At 36.2% G+C, this 12,559-nt stretch overlaps 3 protein-coding genes across 4 annotated transcripts in view; 1 reads left to right on the top strand and 2 right to left on the bottom strand.

Annotated features, from left to right (window-relative positions):
• Nucleotides 1-6,954: 6,954 nt before the first annotated feature.
• LOC105451692 (H/ACA ribonucleoprotein complex subunit 2-like protein) lies at nt 6,955-8,010 on the bottom strand. The gene is made up of 3 exons (XM_011692298.1): nt 7,759-8,010; nt 7,481-7,553; nt 6,955-7,402 (listed from the first exon to the last, which is right to left on the bottom strand). Exons 1-3 carry the CDS (start codon nt 7,904-7,906, stop codon nt 7,171-7,173), a joined length of 453 nt encoding a protein of 150 aa, XP_011690600.1. The 5' UTR covers nt 7,907-8,010; the 3' UTR covers nt 6,955-7,170.
• A 112-nt stretch (nt 8,011-8,122) lies between these two features.
• Nucleotides 8,123-11,740, top strand: LOC105451691 (RING finger protein 37). Of its 2 annotated transcripts, none has more exons than XM_011692297.1 (3): nt 8,123-8,309; nt 8,593-9,268; nt 10,332-11,740. In XM_011692297.1, exons 2-3 carry the CDS (start codon nt 8,625-8,627, stop codon nt 11,182-11,184), a joined length of 1,497 nt encoding a protein of 498 aa, XP_011690599.1. In that variant the 5' UTR covers nt 8,123-8,309; nt 8,593-8,624; the 3' UTR covers nt 11,185-11,740. The 2 variants fall into 2 exon arrangements, with proteins under 2 accessions (XP_011690599.1, XP_011690598.1); XM_011692296.1 differs by having other exon boundaries at nt 8,123-8,409.
• Nucleotides 11,741-11,882: 142 nt separating this feature from the next.
• LOC105451690 (vacuolar protein sorting-associated protein 13B) overlaps nt 11,883-12,559 on the bottom strand; it is a 19,335-nt gene continuing 18,658 nt past the window's right edge. Inside the window, exon 40 of the mRNA XM_011692295.1 lies at nt 11,883-12,481. Coding sequence (XP_011690597.1) covers nt 12,251-12,481 — 231 coding nt within the window. The 3' untranslated portion in view covers nt 11,883-12,250. The remainder of the gene's footprint in view (nt 12,482-12,559) is intronic.

The following is a 12,559-nucleotide window of genomic DNA, read 5'->3' as shown; positions in this document are numbered from 1 at the left end:
TCCTTATCAGAATAACGATTGGTGCGAATAAACATATCCATAAACAATCGTTTCACGTATGTACAAACACCTCAAAGAAATGGCAATCTATAAAAAGTAGGAAAGCGAAACTGAGTAGAAAATGTATTATTTTTCGTCGTATATCGAGAAAGAAAAAAAAATATATATATACATATAACGATTAAAGTCGTCAACTATACCTATATTCTATTTTAGCCATAGAATTTTAAGAGTACTTCCATGTGAAAAGTATAAAGTCATATCAGGAGACGCTATATAGATGAAGAGACAAGAAGAATAATGAAAGGATGAAGGGACTAGTTAAAGTAGCATAGTTACGTAGGATTGCTTAGGATTAACGAAATCGCGTTGTATATGATAAACGTCGTATATATATATGCGTATGTTTGTCGACATTCAATGTCTTTCCAGTAAGCGGGATCGTCGGTTAAGCGAGGGAATTAATAGTTAGGCCCGAGCGTCGTCCACTCATCGTTGTCTCTGATTGTACACATGCAACGCAACGCGCTTGCATCATGCGAGTGCGTATCGCCGCCTTCGCCGATGCAAAGTTTCCGTTTTGTCAGTTGTCGAGGGAGGACACGGCGCCGCGCCGGTCGTGCGCATATTAGCATCGATCACGGTATGATTGTCGTTTTTCCGGTCGATCGAATTTCGTGCGTTCCCTCCGCGGACCAGCGATTATTGCGACAATCATCCGCGATCCAGCGCGATTATGGTAATTATTACGCGTATATACGTATAATATATATTTCAAAAGACGTAGGAGGACGCGTGAGACTTAGCGAAGTTCCGAGTAATTAATTGGGTTTGATCGATACGGAAATACGCGCAAGATGTACGTATGTATGTTTAAAGTAAAAGAAACGGGAACGCACAAACGGGCGTGCGTAAAGGTATAGTCGTCGATGCGTGTTTTAGACTGAAGAAACGAGCAATAGCTTTAGTTAGTAGCGCAGCTAATAATCGGTACCACGCAAAACGTACGCAGCGAATCAGTCAAAGTCGATCACCTGCCTCGTCTCAGTCTATTAATCGCTGTCTGTCATTTGCTGTCATTAGGGCAGGGAGGTTCGTCGGCAGACAGGCCGGCGCTTCACGGTCAATGGCAATTAGCCAGATCACTGTCTCGTGCCACAAAACGGGTGGGGCGTGATAGACTTTGGGAAAGATCGATTCTCTGCTAATTTTACGGTATAACGAACAGTGTTGGGCCGTTTACGGATGTAATTAGATAAAACGACGCACTTTGCGGTTCATTGGCCACTTGAGGGATAATTATTTTTTGGCTAGAGATAATAAATTCGAGTAAAAGAGAACCTCGTCAGTAATTATAACGTTTGATTATGGCATTACGATTTTTTCATAACAATTTTCGTACGCGAGCAAAAATCTCGTAAGTTGAGCTTTATGTTGAAAGCTTTATAAGTGGAAATATAAAGGTATATATAACGGGCGTCTTTTATCGCGCGGGGAAATATATATGCCGTGAGGAAAGTAAGGACTTTCGCTAGGTAGAAACTCACGAATGCAAATGGTCAATAATCACATAGTGGTCATGCGAGTGTAAGTATAGCGTACTTACACTGTCTGTATGTAGAATACTGAAACTGTCACCTTATAGGTAGCGACGACTAAATTAATGTAAAGAGAGACAGAGACATGGATTATTTCTTAATCACACCTTAACGCGTGTAGTCTGAAAGTCATACTGTAAAGCTGTCCAGGGGATGTCTCGGTCTGTCGCGACGACGTCCTTTAGACGCCTTTTAAAAGTCTCTAAAAGGCTAAAAATGTCTCCCGGACATTCCGTGTTGTCCGAGCCGATAGCTTAAATTACACGTAAAGTGATAGTTTAGATATTCTACTCGCCGTGATCACTCGCACTGTTTACTCGAAGACGCCCAAGACTGGTATACGTATAGCCGTTTAAGTGACACGCGTCGCGAGTAGTGCGCCGCGCCGTGTAAGTTTGTGCGAATTTGTACTCTTTAAGAAGAAAGTGCGGCGATAAGTTCTGCCTCTCCTTCATCCTTCATCCGATACGATCCGCAATAAACGAGATCGCGCTATCTCCTCTTTTTTTTTTTTTTTTAATATATATATATTTCACACATAGAACTTCTCGCGCCACTTGCAAATGACGACTCGCAGTTGCACGCATTAAAAGTGCTACAACTTTATTTGATTTCGCGAAGAGAGGGGACTGATCAACGCTAAATATCGCGGCAGCCGCATCAACATATCGACTGTGATGGAGTTACTGCTGCGACGACGCTATCATCACTGTCACCGCGGCAGCGACGAGATCTATCATATAGATACGTACCCAGCAAACCACAAATATAACTGTCATATAAAATAAATGTAAAATAATGTACACTTACGTATATTTTACGTAACAGCTCTATCTGTATTTGCTGGGTAGCTAAAGAGAGAGAGAGAGAGGAAGAAAAAATGAAAAAGAAAAAGAGAGAGACGATTGACGTTTATAAGGAATGTACCTAGTTTTTTAGGGACCTAGATAAAGCAAAGCTTCCTATTTTCTCGCCCAAACGAAAGACATATCCGCGTTTCGGCCGGAAATGTTTTAATTGAGATTTTATTTTATGATTTATCGTTACGATTGTACACACACATTATTGTAATACGAAATCTCGCATTGAGATAACATTTAAATGTAACAAATGTTTCAAGCGAAGTTTGATCCTAATCTAATTTTGCTGTGCCAGCCGCGTATTATAATGAAGTGATCAGAGAGAAGAAAAACGCAGAAAAAAAAGAAAGAGATGAAGTGAGAGAAATTTAGATTCATATGCTTTTCAGGGAGTATTTTATAAAATCGATTCTTGCGCACACTCGAAGAGGGAAATATAAATCCTGCCCGGCCGTAACGATCGGATTAGCGTAATAGTGATACTAACATTAACAACACTATTAACAATAGTCGTAACATGTAATTGTTAAGCTATAATCGGTGTTAAGGTATTATCGTATTAATAATTTGATACTCGTTAGCTCTGATTGTTTGCATAATCAACCTTTCGGTCTACCGTGTGGAAGGCGAAAGGATAAATGGATCAAGTTTGTTGCGATTAAGGTGAAACAAGAAACGCGAGATAGGTATTAAAAATGCGACGGTGAACGAACGAGGGTGGGAAGGATTGCTTTAAGTGGTGTATAATGTATACCAACGGGTGAATTAGGAACGATAATCCCTTTCTGAAAATTCAGAAGCTACAGCGAAGCTGACCTGTTTCCTTTCTGATTCATTTCAATTCATTGTCGTAATTCTTCAACGTGGAGACCGCGTTTCGTCGCTGACACACGTATTCGCAACAAGTCGCGCTACTGCCCGATCTATAAACGGAATTATGTTTAAGCGAGAAGAGACGTGGAAAAGTAGGAAGCGGCGTCTCTCCGGCGTAACCGGAGGCGAGATGCCGATGCATATATGTCTGCTCCAGCGAGGGTGAGAATAACGTCCCACTTGTACGCTACGTCAATTTCGATGTCAATGTTGTCCTCTTCGTCGCTCATGTATATATATATATATACATATACATATATATTTATAGCCGTAAGTGTGTATATTTTATACTGAAACTGGTATAATGTGGAGGAGAGTAGGATTAATTAAGGCGCGGTCATATTGATAGACTATAGTCGAAAATTTCGAAAAACCAAAGGATTCGTGCGCGATTTCCTCGCGTACCGTTAATTCGCGGGCAACAGAGTGAAAGAGGTGAACGAGAAGATGAAAAGGCGCGTTTCTTCGCGAAATCAATTATTTCCTCGACGTTATCGAAGCAATATGGAGACGAGATGGAACAATATAATCAGTCACATTTAATACATGCATGTAGCTGCTTTAATTTTTACTTTGATTATTTTTCACTTGCTCTTAATTCTCCTTCAACATTGCTTTAATGACGTCGTAGACATTAAAATGTATGAGATAAATATAATAACCGGGCATTATTATACGCTGAATGAATGAGTTACAATGCGAAAAGTGTCGTGTAGTCTATTTTTACGGCATAATACGGCTAATAAGCTTCCACTTTTTTAAAACACTGATGTACGTCAATCCTTTCAAATATCGTCCAAATCTTAATTTACGCCTTACATACGTTTGAATTACTTGTCTTTTTATAACGTGAAATCAATTTCAAAATAAATGACTCAAATTATGTTACGTTACTTTACGCGGGAAATCGGCAAGCGCGAATTATATGAATTTTGGGTACGTTAAAATTACTGTTCGTATAATAGAATCGCGGCTATAAAAACAATGGTGCATTAATGAAATGAATTCTCGACAAAGAAAAATTGACAAATCTAAATTTCTCTCGCGCATATCACACACCTACGAAAATCTATTTTTGTTAAATTCACTTTTAACATTAAATCTATCGACGTTTAACACATATACCTATTTCTACTAAATATAATATATATATACATTTTTCAAAAAGGGATAAAGACGGAAAGTAAATTTTGATCAATTATAATCATATTACATATTGCAATAAAAATCACGGAAAATCTAAAAAAAAATATCATTATAAATTTGAAAAAAAAGTTACAAAACCAAAGCAGTCAAAATGGCTGATTTTGTCAGCTCTGATTCCAATATTAATCATATCATCCATGTTTGCTTTTCGTTGTTTTTGGCATCCATTTTGCATTTTTTCTTCGTACATTCCCATATTAAACAACGGTTTCTATCTTTATTATTATTAACTTTATTATTTTTTCATTTTAATTTATAGATTTATGAACTATCGAAAAATCAATTACTGGTGCATTTTCTCTTAATTTTTGCCTATGAGAAACACATTTTTCTAATAGCGGTAAATATATGAAGTTCTATCGTACTATAATATCAGAGATATACCGGTGAAATACCAAACACATCATTTTCATAAACTCGCGTGCTCCTACGTATTAAATTGTTGATCATATAGCAAGATATATATTTATCTGTGATATTTTGCTTTTGTATTTTTGAGAGAAAAGAGTTCGACTCATTCCAATTTAATTGAGAAAGCGGGACAGGATTTCTCGATCTCATGCGTGGAACATTTTATATGCTATTGAGACTGTTATAGATTAGAATTACGAATACGCAGATTCGCTTGTATTCAAAAGCATATATAGTATTTTTTTTCTTTTTTAATTTTTATTTCTCATATTAGTGGTTTTTGCTCAGCGTAAATAATTTTGGTTCACTTCTCGTAGTGCTTTTATAGCCTTCTCTTCTCATAAAGTACAAAGTGTGAAGTGGAAAAGATTTAACAAACAAAGTATATATTTAATTGCCTGGACAAATAAATTTATTAATGATAAAAATAATGTAATTAATCTCTCTATTTTAATATTATCTATTATATTAAAATTCTCGAAAATATAGTTCGGAAAACATACGAGATCGTTTATAAAAGCACTGGAGTTTGAACGGTTCAGGAATGTAATAAATATAGATAAAAGCTTCCCGGCACATAGGCGACATATCCGTATTTTGATTTTTTGAGTTCTTTCTTCCGCAATTCCGTATATATCTTAGCAAATCTCGTACATTCAGTTCTTTTATCGCTCTAATTATAATTAATTCACTCGACTTGCAGATTGTGTTTTGCAATTACATGCACGCTATACTTCGCATTCACAATCGAACGGGGCAAGTCCGAGAAAGGAACGCAGGTTTTTATAGCTGTCGATGTAACGAGGACAAGTAATAAATTAGCTACTAAAAACGACTTATATCCCGTAATTGTAAGGAAGAATTTAGTTCAGCGGTATTTTAAGGTATTACATATATAAGAACGCGAGACGAAGACGCGGAGAACGTAGTTCGAAAAGGATCGGCCGACAATCCACGATTAAAAACTTCGCACTTCCCTAATCGATCGAACCGGCCACGATAACTTCTGCGTTTCGGTTCAATCTGTGCGCGCGAATGCGAATCGTCGTTCTACGCTCATCTACCTTGAGGGGTGATAATAGTCTTTTCACAATATGTAACATATATTTATACACAATACCACGCACTATTTTTGCGTACTGGCGTGATAAAATATCTTAGCAGATACGACTGTGTTATTTGTACGAATAATCTCATTCGAGGCACAGGATGTCCTTCCGCATCATTCATGAATAAATAGATTTCTTTACAATACGCCGCAATTATTACTTCACCTGCATTCTTATTAAAACAATTTTAATTACACACGTATGTAACGTCTATGAAATTGTATGCTTTTTTTTATTTGAATCTCTTCTGCAAATTGCTACGAAGCTGAGTATAACTACATTTTTAAGCGTAAAAATATATTTTTTAAATGTTTTAAATCTTTTACGTCTTTTAATTTACAGAAAATTTTGCAAAAGTTGTACTGCTGAAGAATTACAACAGCATCAACTTAAAAACTGTCTTAAAATTTGTAATTATTCTATGCCAGTTACTATCTCTATCATTTTTTTTATTTTTCTCAATAAAAACTAAAATATTGATTACCTAAAATATAACATTCGTGTACAAAAATATTTTTTGTTAATCTATACGTAATCTAAAGTAAAAAAAATACTTAAAACTTGTATACAATTTTCACGCAAATTAAATTATCGTAAATTAATGTTACAATTAACATTTCAGTTATAAAAATGATCAAATTTTTTATTTTGTATTATATTGTATAGCTATAAATAGATAAAATTAAAATTTAAAATTATTGTATAAATGCAAACAATAAAAGATCGTAAATGCTTATTATTAATCTATATTTGTTGTAATAGACATTTTTATTTTTTACAGATTTTCAGTCATAGAAAAAAATTATAATGTTGTGTAATAAAAAATATAATGGCATACTAGAATGGATATTAAATATCCAATAACATGAATGGATATTAAAATTAATAATACAATTGTTTGTCAAACAATATACATCACAAAATAGATTATTGAGAGATAAATTGTGCTAACTTGACAAAAACACTTACTGTTTACTTCATGTGATTTTCAATTTGTCTTATGCTCTATTGATTTAGTCCATAATTAATTACAAACAAATTTATTTTGTACATTGACTTGAAAACAATATACAAAATTACAAATAATATACAAGTTTAGTCTAAATACGAAGATTACAGAGGCACGGAAAGGGTGGTCATCGCGGATTTAACTTCATCATAGAGATCTTTATAGTCAGAATGTTCCTTTATGAGTACCATAAGACTGCCACGCTTCATGCCCATTGCTGAACCGATATCCATTCTCGACGGAGTGAAACAATAGGGAATGTTTTTGTCTTCACATACAATCGGTAAGTGGCACATAATATCTATGGGATGTACATCTCCAGCAAAGACGACCAAACTGAAATGAGAAACATTTGTACAATATCCTCGACATGCAATTCAAAAATTCAAAAAATAAAAGGAAATAAACGCTTACCCCGTTTCACCTTTGCGAAGATGCTTTTGCACGTCCTTTAAACCATTGCGTAAATACGTCTTATGTTTGGATGCTGAAATGAGTGAAAATTGTTCGTATAATTTCTGTTTTTCCATCTCGAGCATTTTCAATTTCAACAGATACACTGTATGTACACGCAATCCAGAAAAATATTATTAAATAGTACTACTTTATACATTATATATTAAAATATGTTAAGCTATTGTGCGTTGCAAAAGTATTCGTATTATTAAATAACATTACGTGTATGTGCCTACCTTTCTTTATACATTTGTAAATTTTTTTGGTTAGCTTCTTCGGTGCCATGGGTTTGGAAATAGCGTTCACAAATCGCAGCTTTTCCTCATAACTGATTTCTGGAGCATCGATATTTTCGTCCTTCACTATGCTATCATCGATCTCCATTTTAATAGCTTCCTGCCTTTTCTGTGAATATTTTATTATTTTCAACTTCACGCGAGAAAACAGTACACGTGTTCGTTCAAACGCTATACGCTATAATATCAGAAAATAACCTAACCCAAGAGAGAGGACATGCGTGATTGGTGCGCGGTGCAGAAAAGTGGATGTAGTTGCCGTGTAGTTTACATCCGCTTCGTCAGGTGGCATTAGTGCGCGAGGGCATTTTTCTCTCTGGACGGCTCTCTTAGGTTAGGTTTGGAACGGTACGACTAGCCAGACGGACTTTCACAAGGAAAACAAGCCTGAGCTCTTGGCCTCTATTAAGGGCTCAGTGAAGCTGTGGTACTAAGATTCGCGCAAGAATCTGTAATCCAAAGGCTATAAGAAGAAGAAGAAGAAGAAGAAGGTTAGGTTTCTCCGATGCAAGTAGACTGGATGCTGCGGATGTTGTCACCTGTAGATGTAACGTATTTGAATACGTGTACCATTCTGCCGTGAAGTTAAAAGTAAGCAAATATCATCTGAGACGCAGGCATGTCCACTCTCTCACGCTCTTTTCTGCTCATAATGGAAAACAATAAAAAAAAAACAGACTCGATCGTTGTACTGTCGCGTAGTACAACGCTGTTGATGATTTTTTGTGACGATTGATACTGCGTGAAAAATGACTGCATTTTATGATATTGCAGACACCGTCGGCGGTCCACAAAATAGATGAAAGATGCTCCTGAATTTTTGCGACCCTCGCCTGCGTGCCAAAATCAAGTGCAACGCCATCAGCACGGACGAGTACGAGGTGACCAATTTGATAAACGGCTCCGGCAGAGGTTACATGGCGTACTCCTGCATCAAGCCGCCGATCGACATTGAGATCACGTTTTTCTGCAACGTGCGCATCAATCACATACTGATTTGGCCGTCCGTCGGGTCGCAGAGGTCGTCGGGCTTTCGGCTCTGCGGCAGAAGCACCGACGACGTAAGCACGCCGTACACGCAGCTGTCCAGCGGGTTTCTGACCCGCCAGGATGCCGGTTTGTTGTTCTATCCGAATGACGGTTCCGTCGACTGTGCGCGCATCCCCGCGCCAGCGAATTTCACGAGGCGTTGCATCGGCGCTTCCAAGGGATCCGTGACCAGACACGCGCGTGCCTTGCGCGTGTCGATATTCAAGACGGAGAACTCGGTGCCGGCGTTGGGGAAGATTGAGGTGTGGGGAACGGTGTCCTCGCGGTGTGAGAAAAGTATCGTTGTGACTGTAAATTATTTATGGAACGTACCTCAGGTGCTGTCCGTACTGCCTGTAACTGAGGTCGAAACTGATGTTGCTCTTCCTGCGGCTCGGACACCAGACACCGGAGACAATAGGTGTGTATACAATTATAATAACAGGTGTACACAGGGGCGTCCACAGGATTTTTTTTTAGAGGGGTGGGGCATGATCTTAGAACATGTATTATATCTAGTTGCTGTACGATGTGATGTTCTCTTAAACGGTTTCTCTTATTTTTAAAGATAGAAGTAGTAATCACGATATTTACAAGATTTCTTTTAAGCACTGCTGCTATGTGGTACACATAGATGTCGAGTAAATTAGTCGATTAGTTGTTTCCACTATTTGTTTTATGCAGAATGTTTTCTCAAATGTATTGATACATGAAATTTTATTTGAACTTTTCTATTGATCTGTAACAATAAGATGCATATTATGTCTCAATATATACTCACTCACAAAATAGAACAGGTCATCGTAACATTATCATTAAGGCCATTTCTTTTTATGGGTGTATATATATATATATATATATATATATATATATATATTATAACAAATTTATATTCTTTGTTAGTAAATAATCATGAAATATTTAACGCTGAAAATGTCTTGGAAAGAAAAGTATAGACATTGTAGTAATTCTAAGGCTTAGAGCACAAATTTTAGAAAATTTTCTATACCTAGTGTATATCATAAAAGGCATACGCTTTAAAAAATGCTCCCGCATAGTCAGTTATAGTTTGACATGAAATCTTGAACTGTTTTAAGTACACAGAGAGAATTTTATTTTAAAATTTATATGTTATTTATATGTTTATTTTAAAACATATGTTCTAAGGGCATGATCCAAATTTTTAGTACAAAATGTAATCGCGAGGAGCAAATATCCAAACGTGGTGTGCTTGTGTTGTACTATAAGCTCTTTCTCACATTTGACAAACACATTTATTATTTGTAAAAATGAGAGCAAATTCTGAATTTTTTTGTACTTGTCTGATTGTCCAGGGAGGGGGCGAATGTCCCTTTTGCCCCTCCCCCCCCCCCTCTGCGGACGCCCGTGGGTATATAATACAGGCATGATTATAAAATATAATATGTTATATGTATAATATATATTCCCTATTTAATATATCGTTATTAATATTTTTCACACAGACTGAAGAGTGAGGCAGAGTTCAAAATTCCCGAAAGCTTCCTGGACGTCATTACATGGGAATTGATGACTCAGCCGGTCATACTACCCAGCGGTCAAATAATAGATCAGACCACCTTGGAGAAATACGGCGACAACGAAGCGAATTGGGGTAGATCGTTGTCAGATCCGTTCACGGGCTTGCAATTTAACGACGATCGCAGACCGGTCATGGCGTCCGCGCTCAAGTTGAGAATCGACAAGTTTTTACTGGACAACAGCGATCGGAATGAGATAAAGAGAATGCCGAGAGTCTTGGGCCGGGATCCAGCTGTGATGGGAGACAGAGGAATAATTGAAGTACCGAAATGTGCATTGAGTTCGTTGAAAAGGAGAACTGCCGAGGATGACATTAGGCTGTTAAATGTACGTAAGCAGATGAGAGACAGCAACTCGCAGCCTGTTGCGAGAAAGTATTGTCATAAACTGCCGATAGCAGTTATGCCCAGCCGATCTACTGCCAATGCTGTAACAAAACCGAGACAGCTCCGTAATGTGATTCGGCCTTCCTCCGAATTAGCTCGTGACAATTCTCAAAATGATAACAGTGATGAATTAGGTACACTGACCAATAACGTTACTGGTTTAGAGACCCTGTTTTCCCCGCTACGACGCGTGCCACAAACAGTAGAATTACATAAAATAGCTAACAATTGCGAATGTTGTACCGACAGTGCTTTTTATAAGCTTCCATGTAAACATGTGATTTGCAGAAAAGTGTTATTGTCTATTGAAAATAACCAGTGCAAATCCTGTGGATTTTCTTACAAATCGTGCGAGATTGAGCGAGTTCATGAGAATATTTTAAGAAGATAGTAACCATAAGAGTACACACATAAAATATAAATCAGCGCAACTCAAGTTTTTAGCATTTATTGTATGTCAGATTTTGATCACAGTATGCAAAATATATTATTGTAACACATTGAATCTTTAGAGCAATATTACACAATTTGACAATTTTAGTGACAATAGCTAGAATCGCCGATATTTTGGCACGACATAACTTATGTTTATTGTGTTATTACATGTGTACGTATACATTTATAAGTGTATAATACTTATAAAAGTTTATTTTTTTATCTTATATTGTATATATATATTTTTTTGTTACTTTTTCTCTTTATAGGAATCATTTGAATTATTCATGAGATCTTTTATTTTATGTACCATTCCTTTCACAGCATAATATTTTGCTTTTTCATAGTTGTTATTACATCTTTTTTAAAATTAAATACTTTACATCGAATAGTAAAAAATTTAGCATGTGATGGTCTAACATCCCGGATAAGAATATATTCTGGTTGTTATAAATATATATATGTAAATGATATGTGACAACTTGGAAATAAAATTCATATATTGTTTCTTATTTTGTACGTTTCTGCGTGAATTTTTTAAATAAGCAACATTATAAATATTTTACATAATTTATATACTTTGTTTAGTTTATATACTAGATTTATATATATATATATATATAAATAATAAATTTATAAATTTATACATTATAAATTCGTAATATATATTTTCTATAACAAAACCGACATTTGTGCAACATATTTTAATAAAAGTAGAGATATAGGCATTTGAATACAAACATGTTGGAATCTCGATTATGTTTGCACGAAAATTTTGGAAATTACTTTCTTAAATTCATCTCTTTAATCATAATACTGTTTGTTATATTATAAATTTCATAGGTTGGAACCTATTGATTCATTTGGAACTTATGCCTATTTCAACAAGTATAATATACTTCAATATTTAAAAGAACCTTCGAATCGAATCTTCGAATGTAGTTGATTTGACATACAGTAATATTCGAATATCTTCTCAGTCATTGCACTTAGTTATAATTATGTTCTGGAGGTATGTTTGATTACAAAACGGCGAAACCGGAGCCTTGATTTTGTCGCTTGGCAACGTTGAACAGTGATAATAAATAATTACGGGTGTCCGGGCAAACGTAAAATGTAAGTGTATGTTCTGGATGTGGCGATGCTCTCTCGAAGGTGTCGGACTGCTTGTCGCTGTTGGTTGATACACTGGCCAAACCGGTGCTGCTTGTCCGTACATATTCCTCAACTCGCGCTCTCATCTCTTGATTCATCTTAAAGAAAAGAAAAACATTTACACGATTCATATCTGATGTTCGTCATGAATTCTCTCTCTCTCTCTCTCTGTCTCT

The sequence above is a fragment of the Wasmannia auropunctata genome, unplaced genomic scaffold (assembly GCF_000956235.1).
Source record: "Wasmannia auropunctata unplaced genomic scaffold, wasmannia.A_1.0 LD336047.1, whole genome shotgun sequence".
Taxonomy (NCBI): Eukaryota; Metazoa; Arthropoda; class Insecta; order Hymenoptera; family Formicidae; genus Wasmannia; species Wasmannia auropunctata.
Note: the sequence above shows the minus strand (reverse complement) of the source record. Positions and strands in the feature narration are given on the sequence as shown.